This window comes from Desmodus rotundus, chromosome 3 (assembly GCF_022682495.2).
Source record: "Desmodus rotundus isolate HL8 chromosome 3, HLdesRot8A.1, whole genome shotgun sequence".
NCBI classification, from domain to species: domain Eukaryota; kingdom Metazoa; phylum Chordata; class Mammalia; order Chiroptera; family Phyllostomidae; genus Desmodus; species Desmodus rotundus.
This window is the reverse complement of record NC_071389.1, coordinates 177,091,615-177,119,423: the sequence shown is the minus strand read 5'-3', so window position 1 is coordinate 177,119,423 and position 27,809 is coordinate 177,091,615. Positions and strand designations below refer to the sequence as shown.

The following is a 27,809-nucleotide window of genomic DNA, read 5'->3' as shown; positions in this document are numbered from 1 at the left end:
TTGTTTACTAGACCTAAAACATTCCTACTTACGTATCAGAAAAACAAAACCCAACAGGAGTATTTAAAATAAAATGGCAGTAAAGGTTTTAGGGATAAAAACGGTTTTGTTAACTAGTCCCACTATGCACAGCCTACTCTCCACATTTATACCTTATTTCCCCTTAGCGTAACCCTTGGTTTACATTTTAGTTGTCAGACCCTAACTAGTCCTTCCAACACCTACACCTCATCTGAGCCTCCCCCTGAAACACCTGTTCCCTCCTGTCACCTTCCATCTTGAAGCAGGTTTATTCCACACGCCCTTTATTCTTGTCACACCTGTTTTTCTGCAAGGTCCTTGCCAAGGCAGCTCTCCTAGTCTTCACTCACCCAGCCCAATCCTTCTTTTAAATTTTCTTAAGTAGAACTTTTACCTAGAAACCTCGCACAACCAACTTAAATAACTTCGCCTGTGATTATTATCGTCATTGTTCCATCTGCTTGCACTGAAAGTGGATGCTTTATTCCTTCATTGCAAAATTCCTCCCTAACTAACCAATGAGACTAAGCTTCTAGTCTCTTAAGTCATCATGCCCAGTGTCCCTTATAAGCAGTCATTAAGACGGACATGGCAAGAATGGAGAGCAGACCTTCAGTAAGTACGCCTCCTTGTTTTTCCCTACCAGAAGCGCAACCCCCCTTACACACGTTACAGTGCACCAGAGATGAGTGCCTGGTCTTTCTCCTTCCTATGCTGTGCTTATTCTGGATGCGATCAGTCAGCAAATACTTACCAGTGCCTCGGGTGTGTATGCTGTAGTGTGCGTTTGGTGTAGGCATGAAGAATGAGGGCCGGCATGAAACTGCGCAGGACCCACTGTTTCATGTGAATGACAGCACATAATACACCTGATGGCCTCACCATTTTGCTGTGAGCTAAGTGCTCTTTGACGTAACAGCAGGCTAGGTTCCGCCACCGCTCCTTTAACCACTTGGACATTGCTGTTCCCACCAAGTTCAGAGCTGCAAAAAGAGGCCCTTTCTCAACGTAAGTATAAACAGGTACCAGTTTCGATTTTATTTCATCGTATGAACACACATGACACATCAACACGAGAAATGCACAATTTAACCATTTGACAGCTTGCCTTACTCCAAAAGAACACTATATGCATATTAAACATTTGTACAGTCTTTCCACCTAACTTCACAAATCTCCTAAACCATCTCCCAGCATTTCTCACACAGAAGTCTAGTTATGCTCTTTAAAATCGCCTTTCTGTATCATCCCACTAGACCCCAGGGCTTCCCTTGGGTTCGCATGCTGAGGAGAGGCGGCTGCCCCGCCTCCTGCAGACGCCCGTGTGCTCCAGCACGCGCCTCGCAGGCTGCCCTTCAGCATGGGAGTCTTGATTCCGAGAAATGATTATTTGACATTAACAATCAAGGACTACGGGTTGTAGCGTATGACTACATCACAGTCACAAGAAGAAAGGGGACCATGGTCAAGAAAAATTCCAAATGATGAAAGGCAAATTTTATGCCCAGATATCTCATCTAAACCAAGTCCCCTAACCCTCCGGAAACATACTTAACATTGGAGCTATTGCTTTCATTTCTCAAAAATGTTCAGCAGCTGTGACCAAACTCTGAAAGCAGTGAGCTGTTACACATTTGTGTGTGTACACTTAACACATCAAAAGTTACTGTGTGAAACCTTGAGAAGGTCTGATTACATCCAAAATTTAGAAGAATGAAGAAAAACTAACTCAGATGACTTAAGAGAACTTTCCAACACGGTAACAGTGCACTCCCTGTGCAGTTTACACTCCATCTGCCTTCAGCGTAGGCCCGCATCACAGAGCACGTTATCTGTGCGTCACCAGTCACGCTGTTCCGATCAAGTCATGTCATTCTATGCTGGTTTCAGCAGTCACCATAGGGAACATTAAGTCACATCCTTGTCAAAAGACTGTCCATTTCTCAAACAGAAAAACCTGAGATATGAGTCAGCAACTAGCTACACTTACAGTAAAGAACAATAGTTAACACCCCACCCCAACAGAAAATGCTGCTGACGTGAATTAAGGCTTCAGAAGAGGACCATAGGTAGGTGACAAAACCCAAGCCAGGACTTTAAAAGCAGATCTGTACTGTCACTTGTGTACTTGTTCTAATCTCCTACTTTTAGCTGCCAGGACTGAACCCGCTGTGACAGTAGGTCAAGGACGGAGAGATTGCCTCGGGCCCCCCTTAGTACAGTGTGACCCTTCCACTGGACACATACTGAGGGGACTTTCTGAGAAGAGCTTGGCTGTGGCTTCCCACTCTTCTCAATGAAACAAAATTCAGCCACCTTCTCCTCACTTCCTAATGTCTTATTCTGAACATTCCTTGCTCACTAAAGCCTCTCTCAGCCTGATTTTAGCAAATCTAAAAGTCTAAGGAAATTACAGAAATATCACCCTCATCACATGCTAAGGGGAAAATAACCATTGAGAAATAAGTTTCCTGCTTCTCCTCAGCAATTTTACAAACTTCTTTAATCTCTCTCCCTCTTGGTAGCTTCCCTGAAAAGCCTACTTTATTGTCTTCACCAAAACGTATCTGTGCACTGAGACAGATGGAAAACATCTGCTCTGGCCGAGAATTTCAAGGTGCTGCTGCTCTGCTAACAACCCAGATACACTCACATCTGGCTTTAAAACAAGTTAATCTTCATTTAAAGGATTACCAATCCCATTTTGAAGAATTCTTTGACTCATAAAGAGGGAGGCAGACTTGTTTAGCCTCCCAACCTTAGCTTAAATCATTAGCTGCTAGATTCCTGGCTGTTACATTGAATCCTAGATGGTTTCCCTTCTTTTTCTTCATAAAGCTGAGAAGGAAGGAAAATACCACCTCCATCCAGGCCCAACTGGCAATTTGTGCATAGACAGTTTGAATTGGTCTGAAAAGTGTGACTAGCTACCAACCTATTCACAATGCCGAGAAAACGGGCTCCCAGACGTGGTAGTGGTGAAAGCCCCAACTTTCTGTCTGAGGTACTGGGTTTGCTCTAAAGTAGATCTTGGCAAGGCCCCTAATGGTCTGAACAGGAGAATGATGCTCGAATCACTCAGCTGTCCGGTGGTCTTGGATTTGTGCATCAGCTTTGGATGTGATCGTTTCTCTTGGATTTACCATTAGGTTCTGTCCCTAGTAGGGTCTACCCACCCGACCCACAAGCTGGCTCAGTCTCAGCGCTAAGGTGCACTATGGAAGGAAGGGACAAAGACTAGTACTGGAGATTTCTGTAGCACAACATGAACACGGGAGGGGATTTTGTCCTCCAACACCAAATAAAACTTGACTTAGTAAGAATGAGAGGATGTGCAATTCACTGCATGTAACTGTTTTATCTGTCTATGGGAACTCTAGCATCTGCCCTTCCACTTGCCTTGAGAGAAATATTAGCTGGTCTCTCAAATGCAGATGTTGAGAACAATTGCGTTGATCCATCTTTTGCTTTTACACCATAGCTCCATTTTCCAAAAATATATATGTATGTACATATATATATTTCAGATTTACAGGGAATTTTTTGTGTGTGTGAACAAGAAAAAAAACTCAATAGAGTCCCAAGTGTCTTTCTTCTCAGGAGACCTCAATGATTTCCATGCTGCCCGAGAAGCTAGACTGGCTGCCCACTTTCCCCAGTTCTTCCCGCGACCTGTTGTCTGACATGATGCCCTCGCCAAACTCCATCTGGCAGCTTCTGCGTTTAAACTGCTTTTCAAAGGGGCTCTCTTCATGCCAGCTCCGCCGGGAGTCGGCTCTGTCACTCGGCTTTTGCCGCCTGCGCACGGAATAGACTTGGTCACCGCATGTGGGCAGCTGGCTGCAGCTGTAGGCAGAGTAACTGGCGTTGCCTCCGTAGATGGCTGAAGCAGAGTAGAAGTGAGAGGACTCCGTGGCAAAATACCAGCTATTGGTCAAGGAAGGGGTGGAGGTCTGGGGAGCCAAGATATCTGAGTGCCAGCCCTTGAGGCCCAGTCCAGCGGCGGACTTCGCGAGGTGTTGCTGGCTGGTGGAAAGGCCAAAAAGGAAGTTGGTATGGTAGTTGTCCTCCACACTCCCACTTCGATGCAGAGGAGACAAAAAGGACCTTTGGGTGGCACCACTATTGCTGGTTCTTACTGAATGTAATCGCTTGCTCTGGCTGTCTGAAGGCCTGGAAGTCTGCGGCTTCTTAGGGATGTTGGCTTCCTCCTTATCTGGGCTGGTTTCTGGAGTCTGCTCCGATACTTCCTCGACTGGAGAGAACTGGCATAGCTTGTTGGGCCCATCCAGAGTCGTGGCAGGTTTGTAGTAGTCCAGAGTATCTTCCGACGAGGAGAAACCATGCAAGGATGCTGCCATACTGGCTGAGTACGAAACTGATTTGATATCCAGAGAGAAGGAACGCTTGAGCTTATTGCTGTCTTCCAGCTTGTCTGAGGACAGGTGGAGCCCGTTGAGCGCCTGTACCAGCGGGCTGTCCTCTAACAGTGATGGCTGTGCACTGGGCACACTGGCAGGATGCACAGGCCTTTGCCCTGCTGCCTCTGAGGTAGCAGAGTTGGCGCAGGGTGGACTGAGGGACATCTCGCTTCTCTGTCCACCCTCTGAGGCTGCAGGGACAGGTTCATGCGGCTTCTCCAGGTGCAGCAGCTTGAGTTTGCTCTTTGGCCCTGATGCTCCAGTCTGGTTCTTAATTTTCTTCTCATAGTCCAGGAGTTGGCCCAGAAAGTTGAAGTTTGGAGATATAGTAGGTCTCTTTTCTTTCACGAATCTATGAAGAGAGGGAAAAAAACAAAACGAAACAAAAAATACCCTTGAATTTTATGACTACTCTTTATTTTAAGAATATTAAGTGAATGAATGAGATAGGGAATTATTAGATGTATCCTCCCAAATACCTTTGGAAGATAATTGTTTTAATTTGGGAGACACCTGAAGGTGGAGAACAGAAGAGCCTCTGCTTTGTGGGGAGCTTTATAACATGTCCCTGGAACATGCTAGAAAGGGGGGATGCCAGGTCCCCAAAAGCTCTAGTTTTAGTCTCCTTATTTTCAAGGACCCAAAGCTTCCAATGCAATGGATGAAACAGTTCTTTCCTCACCACCAGGCTCCCCCTACCCTGCCCTACCCCCAGTGCTACCATCAGAAAGAAGTGTAGTTAACAGCTCCTTTTCACCTTTGATTTCCCAATATCATGCCTTTTCACAGTCCCCAAAGTGACTTCCTCAAGACACTTCACATTTTAAATCAATGACCAAAAAAGAGGGTATCAGATGGTCAGAGCATCACAGCAAGCATTTCCAAGTTCCTTCTCTTTATTCTCCACACGACAGCTACAGTGGACTGTCCCTGCATGCCTAGCACTATGCTAATGCTTTAAATTAAGAGTATTATCTCATTCAGTCCTCAAAACCACTCTATGTCAGGTCGGTATAATCGTCCCCATCATATAATAGGGACCAAAGTCCTTAAGTGACTTCCCCCAAATCACGCAGCTACTCAGTGATGGCGCTGGGATTCAAAACCAGGTCTAAGGTCTGTCTATGTCACCATCATGTTAAAGAAGATTCATCAGGGGATCAACACTAGCGATAAATAGCTGTTACATTTCACTGCAGGCACTTAAGAGATAGCAAATACACTCTAGCGACCCCTGGCCCTCATGGACACTCTTCAGAAGATGCAGGAATGAAACTACACTGAAACTTTACATTTGAATAAGGAAAGAGAAAAATAAAAAATAAACTCCTTGGATATCAAGTAACTTAAAGCAAATTAACAAAGCTAGAAATGACTGGCTCAACTGTAACAAGTATGAACGTGGAGTCCTCATAATAAGACTTTGTACTTGACATAAGGGTGCCTTTTCTCCTGGCTTCTGCATGGCGCGGGAAAAACGCAGGGAGAAGAGCCTGAAGGGAGGATGACGGGGCTAACGCACCCAGAGGGAGGACCCATCCCTCCACCTGCTTCCTCAAATGGAAGCTGTTCAGGCAGCTCATTTCTGTTTTTCCCAATTTAAAAGAAAAAAAGTCCCTAAACAGGCCAGCTTCATGCATCTCGATTTATTAATTTCTAATCACATGAAGACTAACCACCTCTATCCAATAAAACAGGCAGAGAACTCAGATTCTCCAGTTACAAAAGAAAACCCCAGACCTTAGCAGGCCACTGTCACCTGCCTGCCCTCCATTCTGAGAAAGGAGGAGAACCCAGTCAAAATTACACACTGCAAAATCTGGGCAACTCCAGAAGTAGGAGATTCTACACAGTGAATGAGGTATGGCAATTATTAGTTTGTCAATATTTGCACGTATTAGGTTTCTTCCTTACAATGAAAATAACGAAGTTTGAAGCAGAGTAGAAATTCTATGAGTAGTCACCTGGAGCTTTTCCCCTCATATCTAATTAGAATAAATGATCTATTCCCAATTAGGAAAAAATATAAATTCTCATAACAGGATAGAGATCTGTTTGGATTTGCTGTTCCTGAAACATACAAAGTAGCTGAGAATGCATCTGACACACGCCAGAGGAGAATTCATGCTAAATTATAAAAATGCATTCTTCTCCAATCCAAAGACCATTTAAAAACCCAGTCCCCGGTAAGGAGTGTAACCAGAGTAATCATGGCCAGCTCTAATGTGGTTCCCCGCCCACATCTCACTGTGTTTCAGGACCTACGGAGAGGCAGCCGCACAGGACATGCTCCCGTCCTCACCTGTAAGCTTCGTCCAAGGACATGTCCATCCGCTTCATGATGTAGGCAATGGCGATGGTGGCGGAGCGGGAGATCCCCGCCAAGCAGTGCACCAGGACACATCCGTTGGAGGCTTTTGCTTTTTCTGTGTGAGCCAGATTCAACAAGGGTCAGTGTCTTTCATCTGACAACTCAAAAGTGCGCCTCATCTATTTACAGGTATTCCCTTTCGATATTCTTTTAAGGAAGAAGGGGAAGATAATCTCCCCACCTTTTACATATAGGACAGTGAAGGTCCAACCATGTCAATAAGCAGTTTGCCCCTAACTCAGGTTGACTGACTCTTATTCAGTACTGTCCATCATGTTATTTTTTGCATTATTTTAGTAACTTTCCCAGAGTATAAATCCTACATTATGATTACATGATTCTACTTGTTTAGTGTAGAAAAATTCAGAAGTACATAAAAATATAAAGAAAATAACATCCAAAATCTTAAGATTTAGCTAATACCTTGTTTACCCATTTTGACTGTCACTTCGACTTTTTTCTAGTTAAGGGATACTACATTTTCCCGTTTTTAGATATAATTGACATAGGTGTACAACATAATAATTTGATATGAGATATTAAGTTTTTCAAAATATTTTTCATTTCAAACATGTGACATACATTACTATTTAAATAGCGGGGAGGCACACAGACTTAATTACAGTGGTATCACGTCACAACACAAAAAGATGCCAGGTCAAGCTACTTTTAAAATGCTGACTCATAGAACCTGTAGTATCCCTATTTCTCATCAGGAGACTTTTCTATATGTCATGAAGTGGCTTAACTTTATTTGCTGAATTTAGGAAGAAAACCAAAATATACTATAAGTCAGGTTTAGTAAGTCACTTTAGTGAGGACCAAGAAAAGTGTTACCCTTCCTTGAGATCCAGGAGTTACTGTCTGACTATGTGACCTTCACACCCGTACCATGGCAGAATGACTTGTGGACACCTTGTCAGAGCCAAGAACCAAGGCCATTCAGCAAAGAGCGCTGCCGTCTCTCACTGCTGCGGAGCTTCAGGAACCTTTCTTGTGGAAGTGGGTAAAATTATCCCACACAGCCTGGAGGCAACTAACACCGTACCAGTACTATGACTGCCTCAATCCTAAACGACTACGTGTGTGCTTGCCGTGAGCTGCTGCCGCGGAGCTCAGTTCTTCCCTTTCCATTCCTGCTTTAGTGGATACTACCAAACGTGCACCGACCTTCTATTAACCTCCTTGTAATTAACGGATATCCGAGGAATGGGCCCTGGCAGCTGAAGAATTCAAGGATACTCCAATCTTCCCACCTCTGTTATAAATACTACAAATTTCTAATGTATATGATTATTCATTATGTACAAAACACTACGGGGCTTTTGAATAGTATGTGAACAATTAAGCGGCTTCCCTTTAAATGGGGAAATCAAACACAATAAAACAAACGAATACAAAGCAACACTGAAACTAGTAGGTACTATACAATGTATTACACAAACCTATGTTCTAAGGTCCCATGCCTTCCTGGGTCTACACAGTCCTCTTCCCTCTCTCAGCTGTATAGTGGTTATTTAGCCTCCGCTACTCTCAGTATTTCCCCTTCACCTTGGCTGCTAAGAAGCCCAAAGCTAAGCTTTTCAACAGGTAACTGTAATTCAGACTTTACCGTACCTCATATTACTCGGTTCCTGCCCTTTTCTTCCACTTTAATATGTATGTCTGTGAATATGTGTATCTTCTGATCTCAATCTCTTACTGTAAACTGCCTTAAATTCTTACTGGAAGTAGGCTGGGTTTAAAATTATTTTTTAATATCAACAATATTCTCATTATTAAATAATTATCTCAAAACTAGATTACAAGGACCTAAAAGGGTCTTGCTTCTAAAATTCCCCACAAAGGACTTAACACTGGTCACATGGTAAATACTGGCTGGTTGGCTGATACACATTTAAAAAGCAATCTTTATTTTAAAAACTTTGAAAAAGGTTGGGAAAAAAATTTAAAAATCAGGGTAACAGATGTGTTAGGATGTTGAGGTTATAGGTTTCATTTTTCTCTGTTTTACAGATTTTTTGCATGTCACACTGTTTTAACAATTACAACTCTTTTGATGACATATTTTTAAAAAAGTGATTATACCAGGCTGGGGTTCATTACAACATATTTCTTGGCAGAAGTGAGTGCTCAACTGGGTCTTAAAGCACAGGAAGTAACATACACAGAGCTGGCAGGGAGGAGGGAGATGCGTGCACGAAAGCTCTATGGGGACAAACTGCTGCGCAACAGTCTGCAGCGGCTGGTGCTCACAAGCTGCACAGGAAGCAACCAGAGAGGAGGTTTCACAGGAGGGGAGCAGGTGCCGGAGGGTCTGGGTCTGTTGGCTAAGGACTCCTGGGCAGTTCAGGAGCCTCTGCCGTTTCCTGAACGAGGAACAAGTCAGCACTGAGGGTGGAAACCGGCAACCTTAGAAAAGCCCGTGACAACCACAGCAATTCAAGGGTGAAACCGAGGTTAACAAAGGCTGAGAAAATAACAGATGTAAAGGGTAAGGGGGAACCAGTGAGGACAAGAAGTTTCAAAGGCTAACAGAAAAGTAGTAGTAATGGAGGTTACAGAGTACAGCTCTAAGAAAAAGGAAAAGGACTCGTAATAATTTTTAAAATAGCTACTATTTATTAGCCAGGCTACGCTGCAAGATATTTTACATACACTATCTATTTTAATCCTCACAATCTCTCTATGAGGTAGCCACATTATCTTCAGTTTCCAGCTCAGGAAACTGAGGGACAGAGAAGTTTTAAGTAACTTACCCAAAATCACTTATGGAAGGCAGGACTGAAATACAGTTTGGCTCCAAAGTACATGCTAATCACCTCCGTCCTCCGTGCAAAGTCAGGAGTTTGGTGTGGGTGAGGTGGGGCGGCGCCAAGTGAGGAGGGAGCCAGAGGCAGTCTAAGCAGCCAGCCGGGCCTGGAGGCACCCCATGAGTCCCCCACAGCATGGACAGGTAGACCATACTCATTGCTGCCTTCATTAACTACAAATAAAGGCCAGCTCCACAAAAACCTGAGCCCTCCCAAGAAGCCCAGAAACTTACTGAAATTTAAATAATAAAAAACCTACAAGTCTGTAAGTTATTAACTCCTGGTACAAGAGTATGCCTCCTAATCATATATTCTGCCATGACTGACCATGGCTTCAAAACGCCCTGCCTAGCAGCCCTAGTGAGCAAGGGCCTGATTCCTAAATTGGGCTGGAGAATTCTCCCTGAATTACTCAAGGGGGTGAGGATGGTGGCCCTAGTACACAGTGTCAAGCAAGTGAAAATATTTTCACATACTACAAATAAATTACATTGTGTGTGTGTGTGTGTGTATTCAACCAACCTGGAACACAGTGAAGTTCCTTTTGGATGAATTAAAAGTGGCAGGATGACACCAGTATCTCCCATGAAAGAAGAAAATAAGTTGAGGGCAAAGTTACTCACATTCACTCTTCAATTAATGCTCCATAAGCTCAGACATTGTCATGACTTAATGTAATCAGGTTCTCTTAAACAGATTCTGAAATTGCACTTTTGAGCTGAGATCAGAGCCAAATGTCTCTGGATCAATGCCATAGGCAATGAGCACATTAACCATAACTATTATCTTTTAAAGAGGCCAAAACTAAATGATATGCTGAGTATTTCCTAGAAGTACAGGGGGGGATTAATATGTAGGAGCTTTGTTTGTGATTATTTAAGTGGGAAATAGCTACGCTATTTATCTTCAGATATTTCATAGATGCATCCTAATTAAAGATGAGAACCCTTTGGCCCTGGCTGGGCAGCTCTGTTGGTTAGAGCGTTGTCCCAATACTCCAAGGCTGTGTGGTTCCATCTCCATCAGGGCCCATACACAAAGCAAGCAATGAATGCATTGTAAATAAGTGGAGCAACAAATGGATGTTTCTCCCCCTGCCCCACTTCCTTTCTCTCTAAAATCAATAAATAAAAATTTTTTTTAAAAAGATGAAAACTCTTGGCAATCTGGAATCTTAAAGAAAGAGAACTGTTTCAGAAATACCTAAAATTCTAAAAATAGTATCTCAAAAATTTCCCTTGCAGCCCTGACTGGTATGGCTCAGACGACTGAGTGCTGGCCTGCGAGCCAAAGGGCCACTGGTTCGATTCCCAGTCAGGGCACATACCTGGGTTAGGACCTGGGTGGGCCAGGTCCCCAGAGGGGGGCATGTGAAAGGCAACCACACATTGATGTTTCTCTCCCTCCCTTCCCCTCTCTAAAAAATAAATAAATAAAATCTTTAAAAAATAAAAACTTTCCCTCGCAGATGAAAGTATATATAGTGACAGGCTTAATTTACAAATTTTACTTCTTAAAAGGAACAAGGTCTTTTTTTAAAAATTGCAGTTAACTAACCCAGAGTATTTAATTATGTAGTGCTCAAGTTTATGTGCCTTGTGGGGGAGGGACAAAAACTCCTCATGTGGAACACCAAGAGTCAACCCTGTTATGCTGCTCAAGCGCTAGCAATGTTTCTCCTCTGTCCCTCTCTCCCCTGAAGCCGCACTGCAAACACACGTCACCGACTGACCCCATCAGACTGTGCCCTGCGGCATCGGAACGGCACAACGGCACCTGACGCTGGGAGTCAGGCTGGGCGTGGAGTGGCTCCGGACTGCCATCACGGCACCAGTCGGTCGTGTCACGACTAACACCAAAGAAATGAGCAATAGTGTACACACGTGGGGGTGAGAGTTTTATTAGATCCGCCACTACGTGAAATTACTGGCACATGGAGGAAGGCTTCGAAGTCTTGTGACACAAAGACACTGAATGTAACAGGGTTTGTTTTCACAGGATTTGACCTTTCTCTGGGAAAAACAGAGCAGCAAGGCACAACAGTTTAAGGAAAGCCACCAAAATTTCCAAAGTATTTTATAGGATTTGAAAAAGTGGGTAAGATATGTAACCCCAAAAGTCTGATTTTCAAACACTTGCAGACACACAATCACAGATCCTATCAGGCTTCACCTGGGTGGTGTTCAGTTCGCTAGAATGTCACATGGCCAGTCCCCTGGGGAGAGCGTGGCACACACACGTCACCTTGGCCACTAAATGAGGCGAGCAGCATCATGTGTTGTTTCAGACTTTTGATAGCTCTGAAATAGGCTTCTTTCTCTAAAGAAAAAGAGAGGGATGGAGGGAGAGGGGACACCTGCACCAGAGGACTTCTAACATTACTTGAGCTACTTACCAATGAAATCAACAGATCTGTCCAGCCACGGCAAGATTTTCTCACAGAAGCTATCATTCACAGGCACTCGCAGGAAGTGAGACTCGGGGATGAAGTCAGGCTTCGGGCAGGTATTGCTGGCGTTTAACACGTAACCAATCCCATTCTGTTGCATCAGCTCCTGTGGAGGGAAAGAGTAATTAAAATGACTAACAGCACATGAGCACAGTTAACAGGGCTAATTAAAAGGGTTAAGTGCTTCATCCACACTTTGGATTTCACCGTGTCCACAACCTCCACCGCCCCCAGCGTCACATGGACACTGCCCTCCGTGCTGCCGCTGCCACTCTCGCCGCTCCTGTGCCTGGCACGCCCTGTTCCTCTTCCACTCTTCCTGCCGTTTAAATTAACCTTGCTGTGAACTCTTCCCCACTGCTTGTCATTAACCATCGCATCCTCTGTCCCTCCAAAGCACTCTGTTCACAAGCAAAGCATGCAGCATACTATGTTATAATTAGCAGATAATTCTTATCTGCGCTATTAAGTAGTGAAGTATGAGATCTTGGACTGATTCTTGCTTGTTTTTCTACCTTCGGCTCCAGATACATAGCTGCATTCGATGCGTGTTTCTTCAGCTCCGCCCGTCTACCATTTTCCAGGCAAGCCTGTACGCCCCGCTGCATTTAGTCATCCATTGCTGCCTCTCAGGAAGTGTTCTAAGCCTGAAATAATTCTCTTATAAGCAACTCTGGTCACTTCTCCCTTTTCTTGTAATGCTATCTCCTCTATAAGTCTTTTCCAAAGACCTGAAAGACAGTAATTTTCTTATTTTTAACCTCCTAAAACTTGCCAGTTCCCTAATCCCTTCATTTACCATATCTAGCACAATAAATGGACTTTATTATACATAAGATGCAGCCCCATCTCCACCATGAGACGGCAACATCAAGAAATAGCCTTTGGAACTAAGGGAGCTTCTGACTGACCGGCCTGCAGCCCAGCCCGAGCCCCAGTCCTCTGATGGCCTCGGAGGTTTCTGTGAGGCTAACAATCAGGCGGCGAAGACCTTACTGGTGTTTACTGCTATAGCTTTTAAACTCCGTGCTTGTAGAAAAGGTCGCGTCTGCTTTTCTGAGCCGAGATCACCTGCTACTGCATCTCCCATGTAAGAACAGGGTCAGGCGAGAGTGACTCAACACCAGGTGGCTATCTGAGGAGGCTTAGGAGTCTTATCCGCACCCCCACCTGTCGCCTCTACGGCAGGCACCAGGCCCCACAGGGCTGGTCCTTCTGCCACGTTTACACGGAGAGCTGCGGTGGCAGGCTGGGGACGGGTACCGAGCGCAAGTTCCCGGGCCTCACACTGACTGCTGCCCCCGCCACACTGCACTGTGATGCCGCACAGGCAGGAAACGTGGAAAGGGGCCATCCTGACCTAATTTAAGAGACATCAATAATCCAAGCTTATAACACTGTTTATATCTCCAAAGTATTCTTCACTTATAAAGCAAGGTACTATAAAAGATGCACTTAAATAGTACCTTTATTTTATGTAAATGGCAAAGGAGGGAGGGAAAGAGATATTAAAGTGTTGAAATTGAGTGGTAATAAAATAATTGAAACAAAATGAGAAAGAAATGGGATAATTTTACTTGATTTATAAAAATTTTACTTTGAGAATATCTATTTACTAAATCAATGTATCCAAGGTGGTACCTGAAAATTCTTTTTGTAATAAAATGGGACTTAATGAAACACAGTCAATTTTAAAAACAAAAAAGCAAACAAAAATTCTAAAATGTCACCATATAAAATTGAAATATGATTTGGCTACTGAATTAAATACCATAAATAAGTACTCTCTCATCTGGATTTGTAATTACTACGTCTGTGGAAAAAGTCAGTTAAAGGAGAAAATGACATATATGTACTTGAAACATTTTAACTCAAAACCAAAAATGCACATTAATCTGCTAATTTCTGATGCAGGATGGAGTATGGCTTTTATTTTCATAGGTTTGCTGACTGGAGTTCATTAAGAAAATCACAACCAAATGCATCTACCACTTATGTTTCCATTTCTTTAATGGTCAAGAACTTGTGAAATAACATCAGAACAGAATCTTTCTAGATCGTAACTGCCCCCTAAATATTTTACAGTTGCCTTCCTCCTACCTAGGGTAGACAGAAAAAAATGTAATGCAATGTGTCTTTCCTGAATCCTTTGAAAACATTTCACTTAGGTCACAGAAAAACAACTCTCTCCCCTCATTCCTATGTCATTGGTGCAGGTAATATTTTAATTACTGTCCATAACTGTCCCCGGTTGGAGCACACAAGAGGCAACTGAGCAATGTTTCTCTCCCTCTCTTTCTCCTTCCCCTCCCCTCTCTTGGAAAATAAATAAAATCTAAAAAAAAAAAATGATATGGAAAAAGCGGGGAACAAAAATCTCAGTTGTGATTCAATAACTGTTAAGATTTGTTAGTCCTTCACAACAGCTTATTCTAGAAAGCTCTTCTTTCCAGAAGATGGGTACTTCTGGTTTCATATTAGCACAGGACTTAAAGCCAGAGTAGCCTGCTTTTGAGTCTGGTCACTGTCACTGAACAGCTCTGAAGCCAATGACTTCCTAGCCACAAAGCCTTGGGTAAGTGACTTAACTCAGGGCCAACCTATCTCCTAATGCCATTATGAGGGCTAAATGCAATAATATAAAGAGCCTAGCATTTTAAATGGTAAATATTATGATCCTCCCAAGGAAATTTCTGTTAACATATATTGGTGTCACTTTATTATTTTTTAAAGATTTTAATTATTTATTTTTAGAGAGGGGGGAAGGGAGGGAGAAAGAGAGGGAGAGAAACATCAATGTGTGGTTGCCTCTCGCATGCCCCCAACCAGGGACCTGGCCAGCAACCCAGGCATGTGCCCTGACTGGGAATCAAACTGGCAACATCCTAGTTCACAGGCTGGCACTCAATCCACTGAACCACACCAGCCAGGGCTATTTTTTTTTTTTAAGGACTAATAAAATTAGTAGTCTTGTGGGTGCTGTTTTTAAAGACTTTAGCTTCTAAATTTTAATCAAAAGGAATGTACTATTAGGGAAGATTATGAAATCTTCACCTTTGAAGAACTTCAAGAAGCACCGTTTCCCTGGGAAGTTTAAATCAGAGAGCTGAGCAGGAAGATCAGTTTATGTTATCTGTGAAAGAGAGGCAAATCTGTTTCTGAAACTCATCATCAGGAAATTCATCTGACATCTCTGGAATATTGATTTCCTTATTTATCTAATGACAGATGACTAAATGATCTCCAAAATCCTCTATCACTAAGACTCTTCTCAACTATGAATCTGGAGGTGGGATGTAAATTTTCCACGTATCACTTTCAAAGCTGTCCAGCCTGTCCAGTGCGTTCTTATTTTTCACTATTCCCTAGCCTACAAATTCTAATAAAGAAGCTTTCTGACAACATTCCATACTAACTCCTTGCCCAAGCTCTTTCACCCATGAACTTCCACAAACTCATTCTTTCCCCTACAACCTCTTCTTCCCAATGTACCTATGTTTGTGCCCACTTTGGTAAATGGTCTCCCTCAACTCCAGGTCAGGTTTAACTGCTCTCACCTTGAGGACACTCATATGGTTGTTAACTGACACATTTGCAAAATGTATGTAGCAAAATGAATGTGCCATTTAATTTAATGTTAAAAGTAACCACAATGACCTGTAACAATATTTGTGAACTTGCATCCTAGGTGACTGGTTAAGTTTTACTGGGGTAACTGTGGATAGGATCCCTAGCTAGGAATTTTAGCTTATTTTCTAATCTGAAGATTAAATAAAGTATCTCCAGCTTTGCCCTAGAGAGGCATGTGACTTTCAGAAATCAATTTTTCTTTCTGTGACACAGTTTGCTTATCTCTAAAAGAGAATTAATTAATAATCATCACATACTCAAAGGTGACCTCACCAGAAAGGCTCCGTATGAGCTTAAGCTATCACGTTTCAACCAAGCATTTCTCGAGGTAAGAGCTGATATATTAACAACAGTGTCGAGGCAGGAGTTTTGAGAACAAAAAAGAAAAAAATAACTGCATGCCTCACTGCATCTCAGTGATAGGAGTATTCTCCCCACCCCCACGCCCGAAAAGCCTGGCTTTCCCCTTGCAAGAACAAGCCAGTGGGGACGCTGCTTTTACAGCCAGCACAATTCTTTCAGTTCTTCGAGGAGGAAATGCAAAGGCGCTGCCTTCGTCTAGGAAAGCAGCACTTGTAAATCACCAACAGCTGAATTAATATCTTTGACTGCTTTTCAACTAAAGGTGATGTAAATTAGAGGTTTTAAAGAAAAACCACTTTTCCGGGCACTGAGAGCACCGTTTTCTAGCACGACTGGTTAAGAGGATATGAGCTGTGGAAGCAGACATTTCAGTTCTAATGTTGTTGTGCTGGTACCGTTGTACACAACAGCAGCCTCAACAACCAGGGTTCCTCTGCTGCGCACACCTTGTTCAGTACAGCCCACGTCCCCTGCAGCCAGATTCCATGCTGTTCCCTCTTCTTTCTCAACCAAACTGCTCCAGTGAGCCTCGGACAGCATGGTCTGCAGTGCACACTCTCATCCCTGTCCTCACTGTCTTTTTACCACCGCCTCTCCCCTCCAGCCAGCAATCAACATGAAGTCCGTCCTCAGTCCAGGCCCAACCCGAGTGCCTTTCTAGTGGGCTGCAGTAAACAAATGCACTTATTAACGTGAGGTTGGGAAGTATGAGCCTTCCTGAGTGTGCCCAATTATTAAAATAGAACAACGAATTCACTAAGAAAATAAAGCTAAACTTCTGAAAAATCCTATCCTATTCCAGGTCTCTCGGACCTATGAGGAGCAAGCGAATACAACATCAGTTTAGGTTTCCTATAGCCATCTTTAAAACCAAACCAAACAGCGCTCCGAAGTCGGTGCAAGAGCTCACCAGGGAGTCACCCTGAGAATGGTACACATCCTTCCTGGGAGCCAGGTGTGTTTGAAATGACAGCAGACGGGCGATTGCTATTTCTCTAGGTGCTAACAGTAAACCCTGCAATGAAGGACATTTTTAAAGCACCCACCTTGTTCAGGACATCTCGCTGGCAGCCAAGATAAAGATTGGGAAGAATTCTTGTTGGCCCAATGTTGGCAACAGGTAAGCAAGGCTGAGAAATGCAGGTAGGAACTAGGGTAGATTTTCCTTCACAGAGGCCAGGGAAACAACGGGAGAACTCTGCGAACCCACCTAAGGATGGACAGGATAAAGTCAGGCCAGGCACTCTCTGAACTACTCCAATAAAATTGTTTAAAAAGAAAAGTCATCATGGGGATGTGAAGTACAGCGTAGGGAATATAGTCAGTAACATTCTAACAACTATGTATAGTGTCAGATGGGTGCGAGGTTTATGGGGATGATCACTTAGTATGTTATACAATGTCTAATCACTGGGGTGTACACCTGAAACCAATACATTGCTGTATGTCAGCTTTAACTGAAAAATTTTAAAACTGACATAAAAAGAAAAATCAAATGCTGTGCAACTGAGACTAATACAAAATAATATTGGATGTCAACTATAATTTAAAATAAGGAGGAGAAAATATTAGGGAAACCATATTTATTTTTATCTTACCCTTTCTGATTTCAAATCTTATGTTTTATAATTTTCATAGTATGTAAGTACAGCAGTACATGAATGCAATTTATAAACAAGTACATTTTAAAAGAAGAGAAAAGAAATATGAAGTCCCGTCGACACATATGGAGACACAGCGCTTCCTGCCTGCACTGCTGACTGCTGCGTCTGACACACCACCCAGCGCCAAGTCTTGGCTTGTGGCGCCGCAGCAGGGACACGCAGGCCTGGAGGGCGCTGATCCAAGATGACTCTTTGCTTCCTCACTCTGCGCACCCGTCCTGCAACATCTGCTCCCGCTCCCTATGCCCCCACCCGTGAGTGCTTGTTGTGGAATGTAAAGAGGATTTAAGGTAAGGAGCAAGTAACCAAGGCAAGACAATTATTCACAGAAGCAAAATGTGGATGTAAAAAAATGTGAACTGGGGTCAAACAACATTTCCTCAAAATAGAAGGTTGATCAAGTTAAAAATTCTTTCTGGAATTAAGTTTAAATCTTCCTACTGTAGAGGTTTTTCACGGCAAAGGTATCAGAAACATACTCAGCTCTACTTACAAACCTTGTCTACAGTCAAGTCCTGGACTCGCCAGGCAGTTAGTTGGTCACAGTCCACCTAGTTACTACCGATTCCTGGGGTCTCCTGTTCACTTTGCAGAGCACTGTAAGAAGTGCTGACAGACCCTAACTGGTTAGGGTACACGAAGCTTTGAGGCAATATTCCTGGACTCAGATGATTTCCCTTTTTTCTCGTCCTGTTCTTGCAATGACCTGCTCCATGACCTTAATTAAGTCACAATCTTGCCCTTTCTTAACAAGGAGAGCGCTACCCAGCCACAGAGGCACTCTCAGTTCCTCTGAGGGTGGGAGAAAAAGGAGAATGTGTAAGGTCTTCATTGGGTTTCCAATTAAATATTCCTTGCTATCTAAATCCAAACCCAGCAACCAAACAGATTCTGATAAACCGTCAGATAAATGTCTTGCTATCCAAACCCTCACTACTCACTAAGTTCAAACTTCAGGAACCAAAGATATCTGGATCATGGAAAATATGTATATATTTTAATACTATTTAATTTAAAAACAAGTGACATGTTAAGTCTTATTAGAAGGCAGGGAGGGCAGCCCCACTTTTACCTCTTTAATCAAGCCTTAAACAAGACCTTAAAACCTCATTAAATATTTATGAGATCCATAAATCCATCTCCTTGAATTACATTCTATTAGTGTTCAGTCCCCTTCCAGAAGGCATACAAAACATGCCCTCAAACACTGCAGAAGTGCGGGGAGAGGGAGAGTGCCACCCATATTATCCCCTGGATTATGTTCAACTCACGCATAACCTTCTAGACTCCCATGTCAACTGTCTATAGGTTCCACAACACAGCCAGCTAGGATGGCAGGAAGTCAGTGATAACTAGGCCACCTACAAAGTGTGGAAGTGTGCATTCCTAGCCTTCCCCCTAAGTGTCTGCACTGTTTACACAGAAGCAGTTTGCTTCCTAAAGTTGTTGAGGTAACCTGATGGGAAGAGTGGGTGGTGCCATTATAGAAATCCCAAATTCCTTTGTGTGACAGACGAGGCCTCAGGATCTGTACCTGCACATTTTCATGAAACCATTTCCAGCCAAAATCTCCAGCTACACAAAACCCCTTACTTCACACAGTCATGCTCTCCTCTCATCCAGGAACAGCCTCCCACCCCGCCCACACATCACCACAGCATACAAACCACACTCTAGCGGCTGCGCAGCAGAGAAAGGAAGAACACTAGGCTCTGGAACCCAAGTTCATATCCTGGCTGCACCACATTCTGGTTGTCTAAGTTGGGCAAGTTATTTAAGCCCTCTGGTTATTAGTCTCCTTATCTACAAACAGGAATAATGGTCACAGCTACCTCATAGACTTGACAAAAGCATCAAATTAGTGAATACACCTCAGTGCTTTGTGCCTGGCACACAGTAAGCACTCTAACAGGCATCAGTAATCAGTAATGATCACTCCAATGCAGTGATCACACATACATTTAGGACTCAGCCTCACCTGCGAGGCCTTCCTCCAGCCTTTATCTACACCTAGTTGTTTTAACTTCACTGTTAGGACTTACCAGAGACACAAAGTAGGGGGGGAAAAGCAATCCTTCTAAGGTTACGTTTCCCAAATGTGCTCCAGAGCAAGGTGCCCTGCAGGAAATTGACCGATGAGATATTGGTCCAAAAGTAAGAGAAATACGGCATGTCACATGTCCCAGCACACATTAGCATGTTAAAGGCTCCGAAAAGTATCTCCAAAGAAACTTGTTTAATTTCACTGAACTCAAATAGTTTCTCAAATGTACTTGATTATGGAATCCCCCTACTCATCCCTCCTTCTAAATGCATAACAAGTTAATGGAACTCACACACAGGAAACACTATTCTAGGGCCACTGCACCTACTGAAAAAAGTCAATTATAATTGCTATACCTGCAAGTACAATCCGCAGACACTCTCAAAAAAGGGGTCAGCCAATACTGGCATATGCACGTGAGTATCACTGTTCAGGATTCATAATTTTGTTTCTATTGTTGTTTTGCTCCTTTTCAGCCAAATTGCATAGCACAGTTATCCTCCCAAAGTAGTTCTGGTAACAAATGTTAAAGCATCTCACCATTCTTTGCCTACCTTGCACCTACCCAACAAAGTAACTGTCAGGCACTATTTTGATTATAATTTAACTGTATGGGTTTAAATTTTAACTTCTATTAACTTCTGTGGTTCTGATGTTTCTCTAAGAACTGTTTCCATACTTTTTTTTTTTTCCTATTCTGGCTTTAAAACAGTTCATGCGATGGTCTCTCACTTACATTCAACAAAACAATATTCCAGTAAGTGTTCTCAGAGAAAAGAGAAACAAGACCATCCAAGGATACTGCTTAAATTCCATTTTAAATGTATAAGTAATCATACTTATAAATAATGTAAGCAATCAGAATTATCAGACATTGACTGTGTGACAAGCACTGCTCTAAGCACTTCACAAGTATTTATTCAAGCTTTACAACTGCCCTATGAGGTAGGTGCTGTTGTTATCCCCATAGGACACATTTAAAAAGTAGAGGTTCAGAAAGACAGAGGGCACTAACTGGCAGGGCTGGGAATTGGGACATGAGCCCCGGAAGCCTGGCTCCAGACTGTCCCCTCAATTGTGGCACTACATCACTTCTCCAGATACTACGGCCTCAACTTTCTCTAGGACACAGGTGGCAAACACAAGGCCCTTGGGCTGAATCTGGCCCTCCACCTTGTTTTATCTGGCCCGGCACCTTGTTTCTACCTGGCAGCAGTGCTGAGCTCTCGCTTAACTGTTAAGGAGTAGTTACATTTATATAGTCCTAAAATTACACTTGGCCCTTTGAAATCAACCATAAGGCTGATGTGGCCCCTGGTGACAATGAGTTTGACGCCCCTGCTCTAGGATGTGGGACCGCCCTGCTGATTCCCACGGAGTCCTCCCTTCACCAGCGGTGCTGGCCTGCCAGGTCTCAGTACCAGGCTACAAATGGCCATGGCCTCTCCCAGACTGATGGAAGATACCTGTTCCCCAAAGCCATATGGTTCAGAAGCTTCAATGATAGAGAAAAAAGGGGGAAGGGGGTCTGACGGGACCACAGACACAAGAGCCTCTTTGCATGCCCTTCACATGGACTACTTGAAACACAGTCACCGGTTTGTTTAAGCTCACAGTTTGCATGTTGGTAGTGCAGCTGACGCTATGTCCTGATGGCTTTCGGGCCACCTTAGGACCACTTTCAGAGGGGATGTGATTCTGCAACCACCATAAACTGCGAGTCAGCCTGCCTGGGCTGTTCCAGGTCCTGCTCCATCATTAATTAGTACAGTGATCCTAAGGCGCTTTAACTTCAGTGGACCTCAAAAGTGAGTGTGGCTTCTAGAAAATTCTAAGACAGAGAACAGAAATAAATGAAAGATGAAACCCATATTCAACTCTGAAACAAAACCCAAAAGGCAAACAAAACAGCAATAACATTGTCAAACACATTATAAAACAAAAAGAAACCTCTTTTTCACAAATTTTTTCAATGAACCTCCAGCACACACTGGAACAGCCTTAAAATATTTAGCAGATTTCACTGAACTCAGAGCATTTATTTGGTGTTCAGTCTGGCTTAAAATGCCCCAAACCACAGCCCCTAGCTGCCTGCAGAAAACGCTACATCAGGGCGCCAGGCCTGGTTAGTGTGTGGGATACACCAAGGCTGCGGGTAAATAGGAGAAGCAACCAATGAATGCATAAATAAGCAGAACAACAAAATGAACCTCTCCTCCCCCACCTCTGAAAACAATTAAAAAAAAATTTTTTTTAACCACTACCTCAACCAAAGGGCACATTTTCCCTGATTTTTATCTATGACAATGTTCCACTCTGCTGACATCCTCTTTCACTGACAGTTTTTTCCATTCACTGACCTTTCATTCATTGTTGTACTCTAGTGACCCCAGTTTCATTTCATTAATTAACAACAGATGAGACACTGCCTGATTTCCCCAAACCCTTGAAAAACTATCTGTGGTCTCATCAGCAACTCAGCTTTGAAATATGTCTAAAATGTTCCTCTCCTCTTACAAACTAAATCTAAAGAGAAGAAAAGCACAATTTATTTAAGTAAACTTTTCCTTACAAATGGCTGACACGAAATAAACAGGCACTTTATCGACCCGGTCGTAGCTCCGGGCCATCCCACACACTCCACGTTAGATTACATTACAGAAGACGCAATATCAGTTCATTATCCTCCTTTGCTGAGCGTGAAGAGCAGTACTGAGAAACTGATAATCTTCTTGAAAAAGTTTAAAAATATTTCTAAAAAGTTGTTCAAGGACTTGATTCACCATCCAATCTTGCCAAGTCCCTTCTATCCCTCGATTTGACACTGTTTATCATCTGGGAATGTAGGAAACAAAAAGTCGTAGAACCCATACACACTCCCCTGAGATACCTGAATCTAGGAATGGCTGTAGCTGCTACTGCCCATTATGCCAGAAGTATTTGTTCTTAAGAGGAAGGCAGACTGGCATGCAGACACCCTGGCCTATGGAGAAATGGGGATGGGAGCCTGGAAGACAGAGATGCGCACACGCATTCGGCCTCTATGGATCTGGATGGACAGGCAGACAAACTGCAACGTTAAAATCCATATTTCTGTGTGTTAGTCTTCCACAAATCCAACCAGTAGCATGCGTGTTCGTAAGTAAAAACATATATATTACTTTGGACAGAGAAAACATGTCATACAGCTTAAAGGCAGTCATCATTTATATATCACTTTATTCTAACTCAGCCAAGGAACAGTCCTTCCCTTCAGTGCACCTCCTTCACAGCCCCAATCACAGGCACCATTTTCTGTAAAAGCCGATGTAAACAGCATTCAATTTTTAGAGGGGAAAAAAATCTGCCAAGTAACCTAAAATACATATCACAACTGCACTAAACAATTCCAATTAGTCACTCCTTTCCCTTTGACCCTTGCGATGAGTTATAAATCACAATGTTTCTTAAAATGAAAGAATATTTACATAATAAACAAAAGTAGCACTTTACTACAGCTTAGTGATGTTAAAATTTTGAGCCTCAAATTCTAAAAATGGACCCCTATCCTTTTTGTGAAACTAGAGACAAACATTGACGTCATCACTTTAGATGGTTCCCTGCAGGGAGAAACAGAACTTCTCCACTTAAGCTTCAGTTCAAATAGGTCTGTGCAGCTGCCCAAAGTGGGAAGAATGACAGGCAACTCCCTACCATTTTGCGGATGGCTTCCATGGCTCTACATAGAAACAGTATTATAAGTCACATAAAAGCTTAATTTCTGTATATTAAATAATTTTTATACATAATTTATAGTCTCATAATTTTTAAATATAGCTCTCATGTCATTTAATCCTTTTATAATACAAAGACTCCCTTTTTGTGACATAAATATAACCCATTCATTTATTTATTCTAGAATGTATGTGGAGGATTTAAGTGGAAGTAAACCTGCACCTGCAGAGAGAAGTACAGTTCTCGCCTTACTGAGAATAAAAATCTGCTGCTTTACTACTGAGGCACAAAGGAGACAACCCAAATATTAAAAACAAAATGCAGAAATGTATATCTCACAATAAAGTATTTTAATTATCATTAAAAGTCAGTATTTTCTGCTTTAGTCTGAAGGGACTGATTCAGGCAACTTTGTTCTCTAGCTACTTAAAAACAGATTAAAATATGGTTAGAATTCTTCTATAGTCAGCAGACTGTACAAATAGAGTGTTAAAACTGGTTAAATAAAATGAAAACAAAAATAAAGGCAACGTAATTTTGTACCCCCCAAAGAAAGCAAACAGAAATATGTAACTGTACTACCCTAATGCATACAGGCTGCTCTGGGTAAGCCACGCCACACAGGTTTGATAGGTCAGTTCTAGAAGGGCAGCAAGCATGGCGTGCTTTTCTCAATGACACTAAATCACTCCATCTATGTTCTATCTACTCAATTCTCCGCTGAGCAGCACTGAATCAGAGAAAAATCCCAAATGATACAGAGCATCACTTTTAATCTCTTATACCATCCACTCCATCCACTCGAGAGGAAAGTGAACAGATAAGCATTTCTGTGGATATCCTCCAGGAAGTCTAGTAAGTAGCTATGTCTCCTAAATCATGTCCCATTAAATAACACCCCCCAAAAGTTCACTCTACCCTACACAACTCTATCACCTGGCACAGATGGGGAATGGGAAATTCCATCTAATCTAATTTTTGAATTAACAGTTTCACATACACCATGAATAAGTTAAAATGTTCAAAGTACTATCATAAAACAATCACTAAATACTAAAATAATGCCACTTACAATTTCTTGTGATTCATAGTATCTAGATGTTATTATTCCTCAAGATAACATTATCTAGAACAATTGGCAAAATCCAGAAGTGTCATTTAGTAAAGAGTGCTCAGAAGAATGGAGTGATATTTTTACTATTTTACTATATTTCAAATTGGCAATAAATAACTATGCCCAGAAAATTCCTCCTCTTTAAATACACACAAACCAGCCAAGCAGGACTCTTAATAAATGCCCTCAAAGATTGGTCTGAAAAATGCAAACAAAATAACCAATTGAATAGACAGAAAATCAGCCAGACTCTACCAGTTGGCAGAATAAAATCATCAAGCACGAGAGCCAGGTTCACTGACTGTTCCTCTGGCATCTTTAAACACATGAAGACAACAGCCCAGTGAAGAGTGTGCTGGGACTTCCTGAGAAGGAGGAATTAGAAGGCCTCACCATGGAAGGAGGAGGTTATTAAGGAGATCACATTGGCTCATTTTTACCTGAAAACCAAATTTTTCCAAGTTTGTATTTTTGAGCTTCATGTCCCAAACTCCAATCTAACATTTTCAATTTCCTTTGGTCAATTTCATGCCAAAAACTTAATTGACACATTAAAATAAACCCAAAGCCCTATCTCCCTCTCTGTCATTCTGCATCCCTGCTCAGGTCAGTCAGCCCCACTCTCTCAGTCTCTTCTGCCTGTCCCTGCCTTTCCCGTTTCCTCGTCCCCATCTTTGCACCTCATTCTTAGACAAACTCAGTCACAGCTCTCTCGGAGCCACTTGTCCTTTACCCAACTTGTTTCCACTCTGTGGCCAGATTTAGTTTCCAAAAATAAAGTTTTGATGTATTTTCTGCTCCCAAATAGAATAAAACCCAAAATTCTTAGACATTCAAGACCCTTCAAAATCTATTCTCAATCTATGATCCAACCTAATTTTCCCTTGCCTTTGGCAATTCAGTCCTTCCAACCCATTTTATATTTCTTTCCAAACCATAGGCAAACACAAGGCGCACCCCTTCTACAGCAGCATGTTCCATTTGTTTTTACCAATAAAATTATTTTTTTGTTAAAGCCTTCTGAACACCTACACACAATCACCACTGAAACAAGTTCTATGATACAATCTTCCCTTACTATGTGAGATGCTCTCTGACAGTTTCAATTCTATTCTGTTGCATTAAAAAAAAAAAAAAAAGAAAGAAAGAAAGAAAGAAAATCTTACCTGACCAGTGTTTCTAGATATGGCCTTGCCAACTTAGAACTTCTATAAAATTTATAGCAATCATCTGGCAATCAGTGTTTACTCCTGACCAGGGACTGTGAATTATCCTTGTGTGTGCTGTGACCTCTTATTTCTCCAGCTATAATACACTGTAAATTCCTCGTGGATAAGAATTACACCTCTCACTCCTTTATTTGTAGTCACCTCAGCATTGAGCACAGTGATCGGCACATAATTAAAATTCAATACATGTTTATTGAATCCTTCCTTGTTACAATGAATAGCTGGTGATGGACATAAGTCTTGTACATTTTTGGTGTTCAAAAGGATCTCCTGATTCCATTCACAGCCGAAAGCTAAGTTGGCACAGGTGGGGGCCTAGACTGTGCTTCCTATTCCTAGACAGCAATGCTCTAGAAGACTCTGCAAGTGAGAGGTAGCACAGGGCAAGAAAAACATTTTTCTACCCATATTCTCAGTGTGCATCTTCTTATCCCGGGACCATTACATGAGCGGTGGGGGAGACAAATTTCCTCTGATGCCCCCAAGTCTAGAGTCCAGTAATACTCCCTCGGCTCAGGGAATCAGGAGCAGATCCCTGAAGAAACTGGGGAGACCAATGACAATCACCCCTGATGAGGAGGGAGTGGCTGCTATCGACAGGGATCATCAAAGGGCACAATGAAATGAGATTATCCATCAGGAGATAATGCTATGAGTCAAGAGGAAAAAGAAGTATGAGTCTGGTCTCTGGAGAATGACTCTTAAGAATCAAATTTGACTAACTTGTGAACTGTCCCTGAATCACCATACAACTCATCTCTCAAGGCCTTTCTGTGTGCAGCTCAAAGCTTTCTAATCTACCCTGCAGCAGACCCTCCCAGTGGACCGCTTTGGTGTATTCCACTCCTTCTTCAACAGTCCTCCTCTTTGGCCCACTGCACACTTTTGCGATGACCTCACAGAGCAGCGAGGAAGCTGACTGATACCTGTTCATAGGGATTGACACATAAGTTCAAAGAGACATTTAACGAGCACCTACAGTGAGCTGGACTCAGTGCTGGGTGATGGGGACAGTGGTGACCAAGACAGAGGCCCTCTCTGGAATTGACAGTTTAGTGGCATACATATTAACCAAATAATTAGATGAGTAATTAACTAATTATGGTAGGTGGCCAAAGGAGTTTCTACATTAGTGGAAACCAACTTTGCCTGGGAACTAGGGAAGGCTTGACATCCTCAACGAATCCAGCAGGTGACACCTAGGTGAGTGGGGCAGAGGCCCAGAGAGATTGACGCTGCAGGCCAGAGCCCCTGAGAGAAGGCCTAAGGAGCTCGAATAACAAACAAAAACAAACTGGGGGCTTAAAGCGATACGAGATGGAGTTAAGCAGGAGCCAGCCACTGCAGGGCCTTGTGAGTCAGTTAAGAATTTTCGAATTTATCCTAAGAGCCCTGATGCATATTAAACTAGAGAGTGACATAATCAGCATTACATTAAAAATAAAAAATAAGCCCTGGCTGGTGTGGCTCAGTGGATTGAGTACCGGCCTGTGAACCAAAGGGTCACCAGTTCAATTCCCAGTCAGGGCACATGCCTGGGTTGCGGGCCAGGTCCCCAGTTGGGAGCCGAGAAAGGCAACTGCACATTGATGTGTCTCTCCCTCTCTCCCTCCCTCTCTCTCTCTCTCTCTCAAAATAAACAAATAAAATCTAAAAAAATAAAAAATATAAAAAGTTTGGCTACAGTGTGAGTAATGGATTGAAAGGTGGCAAGGCAGAAGATGAGAGAAGGCTCCTGGAGCAATCTGAGGGAGGGATGATGTTGGCTGGACTTAGCTGGTAGCAGAAGAGCAGAGGTCGGAAGAAAGATACAGTGGTTGAGAGATGAGGGGCGTCGCAGTCAAAACACTAATGGCCCACAGGGCCCACCACAACAAAGTACAAATCTGTTCTTCTGGTTTAAAGGACTTGCATAATTTGATTCATTTCCTCTCAATTCCCATTTCTCCCCATCACAAAAAAATCCACTCTAGTCT

The 27,809-nt window shown here is 42.7% G+C and overlaps 2 protein-coding genes across 3 annotated transcripts in view; one reads left to right on the top strand and one right to left on the bottom strand.

The window, feature by feature from the left end:
• BORCS5 (BLOC-1 related complex subunit 5) overlaps window positions 1-7,745 on the top strand; it is an 83,343-nt gene extending 75,598 nt beyond the window's left edge. The window contains exons 5-6 of the mRNA XM_053921796.1: window positions 6,701-6,942; window positions 7,713-7,745. The gene's annotated coding sequence lies outside the window, so the exon portion shown is untranslated. The remainder of the gene's footprint in view (window positions 1-6,700; window positions 6,943-7,712) is intronic.
• The window catches only part of DUSP16 (dual specificity phosphatase 16), a 74,582-nt gene continuing 47,807 nt past the window's right edge, over window positions 1,035-27,809 (bottom strand). For both annotated transcript variants that reach the window (XM_045184092.3, XM_024575910.3), the window contains 4 exons: window positions 17,115-17,278; window positions 12,022-12,181; window positions 6,745-6,868; window positions 1,035-4,794 (listed from right to left, as the gene is read on the bottom strand). In XM_045184092.3, coding sequence (XP_045040027.2) covers window positions 3,618-4,794; window positions 6,745-6,868; window positions 12,022-12,181; window positions 17,115-17,278 — 1,625 coding nt within the window. In that variant the 3' untranslated portion in view covers window positions 1,035-3,617. The remainder of the gene's footprint in view (window positions 4,795-6,744; window positions 6,869-12,021; window positions 12,182-17,114; window positions 17,279-27,809) is intronic.